Source organism: Python bivittatus, unplaced genomic scaffold (assembly GCF_059951505.1).
Source record: "Python bivittatus isolate LINGU-HERP-01145 unplaced genomic scaffold, Pbiv_v1 ctg000840_np1212, whole genome shotgun sequence".
Classification (NCBI taxonomy): Eukaryota; Metazoa; Chordata; class Lepidosauria; order Squamata; family Pythonidae; genus Python; species Python bivittatus.
Window position 1 is genome coordinate 29,748,572 of NW_028277113.1, and position 8,671 is coordinate 29,757,242.

At 39.1% G+C, this 8,671-nt stretch overlaps 1 protein-coding gene across 5 annotated transcripts in view; it reads right to left on the reverse strand.

Annotated features, from left to right (window-relative positions):
- The window catches only part of RNMT (RNA guanine-7 methyltransferase), a 28,285-nt gene extending 19,617 nt beyond the window's left edge, over positions 1-8,668 (reverse strand). For 2 of the 5 annotated variants that reach the window (XR_015794046.1, XM_007422807.4), the window contains exons 1-4: positions 8,432-8,583; positions 6,020-6,260; positions 4,374-4,494; positions 3,568-3,690 (exon numbers count right to left, since the gene is read on the reverse strand). Coding sequence is in view for 4 of the 5 variants with exons in the window: in XM_007422807.4 (XP_007422869.2) it covers positions 3,568-3,690; positions 4,374-4,494; positions 6,020-6,229 (454 nt within the window). In the remaining variant the exon portion in view is untranslated. Of the gene's footprint in view, positions 1-3,567; positions 3,691-4,373; positions 4,495-6,019; positions 6,261-8,431 lie in introns of all 5 variants that reach the window. The other 3 variants (XM_088130833.1, XM_025163107.2, XM_025163106.2) reach the window with 3 other exon arrangements.
- Between the last annotated feature and the right edge of the window lie 3 nt (positions 8,669-8,671).

An 8,671-nucleotide genomic window follows, 5' to 3' on the forward strand; every position in this document is an offset into this window, starting at 1 on the left:
TAACATGAACATGAGCATGAAACTGAGCAAACTCAGGGAGGCAGTGAAGGACAGGAAGGCCTGGCGCAATATGGTTCATGGGGTCACGAAGAGTTGGACACGACTTAACGACTGAACAACAACAACATGAACATCCATAATGACTTCCACCTTTCTTTTCAATGCTTATGTATTTGCCATTTGGCACTTTGTCCAATGATTCTTATTCATATGTACTATCTCCCTACTCAATTTTTCCATTTGTTACATCACTTGTCCTTTGTGACTTTATTCTGTGTTGCACTCGATCCAGGAACTAAGTGTAAAAGATCACATCGGCAAATATGGGATATATTTATACTCAATAAATATATTTATACTCAATAGGCCATCCACATTTGATCATGATGTCTTACAGCAGACTCCTCAGCTGCCAGTCTTGGATGCTTTAGACCTGCCTCCCTCTACTGATAAGATCAAGAAAGCGATCTCGCAGATGACCTCAAATAAAGCAACAGGACAGGATGACATTCCTGCTGAGATCTACAGGCACTAGACCCAAACACCTTACAGGCATTCCAGGACATCTTGGAAGACATTTGGTCCATAGAGGAGATGCCTGACAACTTCCTTGATGCTCTCATTATGGCTCTCTATAAAAATAAGGGAAGCAAATCAGATTGTGGAAACTACAGGGGTATCTCTTTGCTGTCCATTGCAGGCAAGATCTTTGCCCACATTCTTGTGAACAGACTTGTCACTGTCTCAGATAGGAACCTCCCCAAGGTGCAGTGCGGCTTTCGGCCAGAACAGAGTACAGCAGACATGATATCTGCCATGAGACAAGTCCAGGAGAAATGCATCAAGCAGAACAAGCCTCTTTACTCTGTCTTCATTGACCTGACAAAGTATTTGACACTATAAACAGGGAGGCTCTCTGGATCATCCTGACACGTTATGGACGCCCGAGAAAATTTGTGAAGTTGATTCAGCTATTCCATGACGGAATGACAGGTTCTTTACAACAGTGATGCATCAGCTGCATTTGCCATTTCCAATGAGGTAAAACAGGGTTGTGTGCTTGCCCCAGTCCTGTTCAATCTGTTCTTCCCTTGCATGCTGCCACATGCTGTCCAGGGTCTGAAGGAAGGAGTGTACATCAGGTACCGATTTGACGGCGCTCTCTTTGACCTCCCATGGATGAAGTGCCTCTATACAGTAATCCAAGAAACCCTCTTTGCTGATGACTGTGCACTCCTGGCACACAAAGACAGTGATCTATAGTTGATGCTGAACAAATTCTCAGATGCTGCTATGCTCTTCGGCCTGACTATCAGCCTGTACAAGACTGAAGTACTTTACCAGCCTGTGCCAAACACCAACCCCACAGAACCAAAAATCATTGCTGACGACATCCAGCTGACAAATGTAAACAGCTTCAAATACTTGGGAAGCATCATCTCAAGCAATTGTTTCTGGACAAAGAAATTAACTCCAGGATCAATAAGAGCAGCCAGATATTGGGGCAGCTGCATAGTAGAGTGCTCAATTAACACAACATCTGTATCTCCACAAAGCTGAAAGTCTACAGAGCTGTGGTTATCCTTTCTCTCCTATATGGATATGAGTCCTAGACTCTGTTCCAAAGACACATCCAATGACTGGAAAAATTTCACATGCACGCTCTCCACTCCATCCTTAGCATTTGTTGGCAAGACTGTGTCTCCAACCTGGAGGTCTTGGATTACATGGAGTCCACCAGCAATGAGTCCCTGATTATCAGAGCTCAGATGCGGTGGGTGGGACACATCATCAGAATGGATGACCACTGTATCCCTTGCCAGTTGCTCTATAGTATCCTGGAGTCTGGGAAGAGATCTCAAGGTCGACCACACAAGCACTACAAAGACACTGTGAAAGAAACCCTACTGTGACATCCAGCCAATGGAACTAGAAGCTGCAGCTGCTGACAGAACCCACTGGTAGCTTTGAAGACAGGCGCCACCAAAAGCTGATAGAAAACTGTGAGCGGCATCACAGAATAGCACCCACAGTTACTACAACAATGGACTTCCAGTGTCCCTATTGTGCTGGACTCTGCACTTCTAGACTGGGACTGCAGAGCCATGTCCACAGATTAACTGCACAATAGCATGTCTTCTCCGAACACAAAGGATTACTATATATATATATATACACACACACACAAATATAAATAACGTTTTATATACACACACACACACACAAACAAAACATAAGTAAAATTAGATACACCTGGTCTTATGGGATGCCTTTTGTGTCTGTGTGTCTGTGACTGTATATATACATATATATGCTTCTGCATAGTTGAGCTTTCTATAGACATTACCCTGATATGAGAATATATATGTATGAATAATTGTAGCAAGGAGGGAAAGTAAAAATCAGGTCAAGCCAAAGATGCCACCGCTCTTGGCTTGTCTCTGATCTAGACAGCATTACTCTCATCAGGAAAAGGCAGGACCACCCTGAAAATTAATCACGATCAAAAAGACATCAATTACATTTCTCTTTTAATATTAAGACATTATTCAGCAGGATTCCATAGCTGGAAAAGTGGGAAGATAAACAGTGACATTGTTATATTTGACCCAGAAGGTCACCAGGGAGGATCTACCATCATTACTGTCAGACAAAGTTAGTCAAGGCTTGTCACTGCTACTGGAAAACTAACCTCAGATCCTAAACAAGCCTTTTGAATCAAATATTTCACTGCTATTCTAGTTGCTAGTGATTTGAATATTTTGAGGAATATGGGGGCTTATGTTTGTTAACCATGTATCAAATAGAATTTAAGAGACCTTAGAAATGGAACGTCTGCATCGAGGAGATCCAATTAAAGAACAATGACAGAGCATTTCAGTGAGAACATGTGCTATTTATTTACTGTATGTGTGGCAACATTTTCTGTGAGGTCAATAATGCATCTTATGATTCCAGATAGGAATCTAGTAGGTTGGCAAGACGAATAGAATTCCAGCTGTAAAATCAGCCAAATACAAGGAACCTCTGTCAACTTCATTTGGTGTGCTATTTAAAACATCCCTTCTAGTATATACTGTTAAGTAGTGCAGAACTGGTTTTACTTACACCACTCAAGAAACTACATACCTGAAGCAGAGTTTAAATCTCCCCACCTGTAGGAAAGGTCTTGCTTTCCTCTTCATGGTGGTATGCAAAGAGAAATTGTTTTAGACCACTGCACAGGAAGACACCAGATTCTAGAGTTGCTACTTTTATTCTGTTTTAGTCATACAATATCCAAGTTTCATTCAATTTCAGAATTGTTTTCACTATTAGCCATTTTGAGTGTACAGAAGCATAAAATGGATATAAATATGCCTTTGGACTTTTTTTCCACTCCTTCACCCCAGCAGAGCCAGGTACTATTAAGCTAGTTTATCCTATATCTGGATTTAAAGTATTTTCTTATTGTTTTTACAAATAATATTTGCACAATAAAAGTCACTAAAGATATCTCAAACTTCCTTTTCTACTTTACTCAACAATTTAACATGATTCCCATATCATATTAATTTGTTTTCTTACCTGTACATACAAGCTTACTTATTCGGCCTTTTCTCCATTTCTGCAAGTCCCCACCTTTTCCACATCCCAAGTCTAACACCATAATGTTTTGTTTTCTCTGTCGTACCCTATCAAGGAATTCACCTAAAAGAAAAAATAATAATCCTCAGAATTTGAAATGTTCTCCCTGTATTAGAATACAGCTCCCTGATTATTTTGAGAGCTTTAGAGCTCCAGTGTATTGTTCCTATATTTCAGATGATGAGATAATCACAGTACGCTTGCATGGAGCCAGAGTTTTCATCTCAGAAGTTAGCTTCAGTGTGCTCAATGGAATTTATTTGTAGTTAAGTGTATAGGACTGCATCCCAAGAAAACTTAATTCACATCAGAATGTTTCTATTTTATGTGCTAAATCTTAGGAAAGCTATTTTCATCACTGAATTCTCAGGATCCCAATGATTAATTTTAGTAATATCCAAACTAGTTTGGGCTGAGGTATACATTTGACAAAAAGTATTACTTTTACCTTCCAATATATTCATGACTATAATCTCACATTTTTAAGACCAAAACAGTAAACAGAAAAATACTCTGACAAATACATGCAATGCTTGCATTATAGAGCAACAGTGAGGAGTGCAGTCCTAATTTTTTGTGCGGTCAAAATATTAATTTTCTAATATAAAATCTAATATTTAGAACTCAGAAATTAAGTTTGACATTTGTTTCTCATAGCCAGTTGTACTACCAGTCAATTTTTCCCCAAAAAGTGAATGTCTGAATATACAAATACTTTGAACGGTGTTTTTAAAACACAGACATACCAATTAGCACACTCTTTACCCAATTGTTAAAGTTTCGGAGATAGAAGATGCGACTCATGCTACGCTGTTCCAATCCAATCTCTTCAAGCTTATTATAATGTGCTGCTACAGCTTCTGCATGCTACATAAAACATAAAATAAAAGATTAAGTATAGCATGTAAATATTTATATACATTTAGGTGATAGCTAAGTTCCAATATTTTTTATTTGATGGATTCCTTTTCACAGTAATAGAGTTCACATCAAAAAATTACATCTTTACATCTGGAGCTTATCTTTCCTGCCAAATTCTTTCCAATCCACTAAAAAAACAAAATAAAACAGTACAGAAAAAAAGAGAGCAAAACTATAAAATTTTGACTAGAGGAAACATGAAAAAGATCATATTAAACAAATACTGAAAGATGATTAAGCAAACTTATGTAAGCATCTTACTGCAGTATTGTATTTTGAATCAGGCAAAGTTCTATATATTCTTCAAAATATAAATAAATATAAAGTATAAATAAGATGTGTATGACTATAACCAGATATTCTTTCTCCTCCTGATATATTATATATAAAGGGGAACAACATGAAGATGGTGTTTATGCTGGCAAAGGTATTTTTTGGATATTGCTGCTACTTTATCATCAAAAGCAATACTGGTTTGAAGAACACTCTAAAGTCGCTTCATTTTCTTCACATGTAACTCCCTACTGTTTAAAAGAGCTGTGAAGATCTGGGTCTTTACCCAGGCTTTTGGTGAGGGAGAAAGAGAGACCTCTTGCTTCACTGCACTTGACATCTTTTATCTTCTATGTTTTATTGATTTCATTGAAATTTCTTTGTTTGATTGTTGTGAGCCACCCAGAGTCAATGAGAATCAGGCAGCATACAAATTTAATATATTATTATTATTATTTAAAAGCAAACATTCTGCTCTTGTTTCATACATTCATTAAGTTGGAAAGGTCCAATCACCTTAAATCTTGTTCCTGCTCCTATCTTACCCAGTTTTTTGTCAATTTGACAAGCATTCCCACTTCTTCATCCAAATCATCAATGAAAATGTTAAAGAGCATTCTGAACTCTGTACCACCCCCACTTAATATTTCATTGCATTTCAATGACAGCTATATATTAGCACTCTTTGATTATAGTTTTCAAATCAGCTATGAATCCACCAGACATATCCATCAGGATATCATGATGCACTTTGTTAAATGTTTTTCTGAAGTATAAATATATTATGTGCACAGCATCCCCACAATCCACTAAGAAATTGATATGAACAAAAAATGCAGTAAGATTAGTCTGGCAAACCTGTCCTCGACAAATCCATCCTGACTTCTAGGAATCACTACTAGTACACTACACTGTTTTATAAAATCTTCCCGGGTATGGCTATCAATTTAGTCTGAAGTTCCCAATATCCATCTATTCTAGTGAATAGTGAAGTTTTGATTTTGTCCGTAACAGCAGTATCCTATGCAATTATACCCAAAAGGTCAACAAGTTTAACAAAACAGCCTAGAACATAAAGTTGTATATGTTTTTAAAGTTCTATCCAAATAGTAGCCTACATTTTAATTATCCTCAAACGTAGGGGAAAAGTGCCTGGAAGAATTTTATTACCGTAAAAATTAATATTTGAAACACTCACTGTTCTTTTTCTAGGAACCTCTTCAGTTTCTTCAGTTTTTATTTCACGATGAAGAGTGCTTCTATCTCCTGTTTGACCTTCATCACAACACTTTTTATCTGCAGTTTTATCATCATTTTCAACAAGAGAATCGGTATGTGGGCGTTTAGCAGTTATGCTATCAGCTTCTTCAACAAACTTTCTCTTTCCTCTCCCTACTACCTCAGCCATATTAACTAAAGAGCCTGTTCTTCTGTTACAGCTGCAAACAAAAAAAAAAATTCTATTATTATTAAACAAGACCTCACTGACAGAGCATTCTGATAAACTGATGTCTACTGGGTCATAAAGCATTAGAATCAACTGAACAACAAATCTTAAACCTAAACTTTAATTATGATAGCGTATTAATGTTGTTAAAGAATCATGTCAAATTTGAATTATATTTGAATTACATTTTAAAACAAGTTCATATTCTGTCAAAATTGATTTTGAACCACAAGACCTATCACATTATTTAAATAATCAGCCTTGTATCTCTTACTAAATATTTTAAATAGAAACAAATTAAAATGATTGATACTAAAACCTACTTAAAGCAACACACAGCGATCTAATCTTAATTGCATCAACTCATTTATATCCACATCAACTTCTACTGCAAAGAGTTCTTTTGGTTACTCTGCTAAATAAAGGCAATGGTAGGCTCTGCTTTGCCAAACAAATCACACACATTGAGCTTATTCCTATACCTTTTTCCAGCATATTCTATTACAATTCTTTCCCACCCTACCCAACCAAGTTTTCTTTTCACATGCCTCCTCAGTATTTTGTATTTTCCAAGCAACTTAACCCACGCTAGATTATTTGGACACAAGGTTTATACTCTTAGGTCCCTTCTACATAAATCCAAATACCACCCAGCTTTTCCAATATCTTTAAAAGAAAGGGTATTGGGGATGATCCGTCTGTATAACTGTTAAAAGGTCTGTGCAAAATAGTCAAAAAAGTTTCTTCATAACCTATTAATGCAAACAATCTCCTTTCACATAATTAAACCAGCACATCCTTTGCAAGGTTCACACAGCTGATTGACAGCTATCCCCACATATTTGGGTACATGCAGCCATTTTACTGGTAGACCCACCAGAAATGTTGCTTGTGCATGCACATAAAGAAACGAGGCTAGCTTTGAAGCAGCTTCATTAGTCTTGCAAAAAAAAAAAAAGGCTGCTTTATTAATTCATAGTTAATGCTTTTATTATTTTTATTATTATTATTTTTATTAATATTTAATGCTTCATTCTTATTAATGTGCATTGCAAAAGCGCTCCACACGATCCTAGCTTTTAATATCCTAAGCTATCTCTCACTTCGTTTTCTCCATATCAGTAGGTAGGGAGATGGAAAGGGAAAGATTGCCTTGGCCTTGCTACCTTTCTGTCATGGTAGCTAATTCATGGAGAGTGGAAATGAAATCAAGGGCTTGTAAAGCAGTGGCACAGGTCAGAGTTGGGAAAATAATAAACCCATTGTGCCTCACCATCAGAACAACTGCCTTACAGAAAGGAAGTTTTCTCTGAATGCCTGCAATGTTAGGTTCAGGCATAGACAGATTTTTTTTTATGCCGAGTCAGTCTTGACTCCTGGTGACCGCCTGGACATTCCCTGCAGTTTTTTTGGCAAGATTTCAGAAGTGGCTTGCCATTACCTTTGTCCTAGAGCTGAGAGAGTGTGACTGGCCCAAGGTCACCCAGCTGGCTTTGTGCTAAGGCAGGACTAGAATTCATGGTCCCCCATTTTCTGGCCTGATGCCTTAACCACTACACCAAACTGGCTCTGCTCACCCCAGTAGCTGCACAAAACAAAGCAGCGTAAACCACACAGGAAAAACTCCCATGTCTTGCTCTAACTAGAAGGATCTAGAGAGCCTGTTCCTGGCTATTTGGACCCTGAAAGAGGTGAAAGCAAGCATCCTGAGAGCCAGTTTGGTGTAGTAGTTAAGGTGCTGGCCTAGAAACCAGGAGACTCCGAGTTCTCAGCCTCCCTTAGGCATGAAAGCCGGCTGAGTGACTTTGGGCCAGTCACTCTCTCTCAGCCCAGCCCACCTCGCAGGTTGTTGTTGGGGGAAAATAAGAGGCAGGAATATTAAATATGTTCGTCGCCTTGAGTTACATATTAAAAAGGTGGGATAAAAATCTAATAATAATAGTCCTTAACATCGGGAGACTGCCGTCCAGTTGATTGACTGCGAGCAGCTCCTCTCTCGCCTCGGTTCTTGATTGACCCCAGAAGTAGGCGCCCCATCTCCCAGACCTTCAGGAGACACGACAGAAAAGAGAGCGAGAGAAGCGCCCAACATTACTGGAGCAGCCCAGCCCCACTTTCCCTAGCACGAAACTTTAAGGCCTTCTGCGGAGGAAACGGGCGCACCGAGGGAAGAAGCGGGGCCCTGCTCGCGGCCTGGAGGAAAGGCGCCGAACTGGGCCAGGCAACAACGGCGTCTCCCTGACGCAGCGCGCAGCTCACCCTCCTCGTCCACCAAAGCTGAGACGTTTGCGTCCCGCTCCCAGGAAATGAGGCGCTACCGCTCTCCGCTTTCCATCCGGGGTCACCCCTGCCACTTCCTCTTCGGAAAGGTCAGGAGAAGTGGGCGGGCGGTAGGGCGGGAAG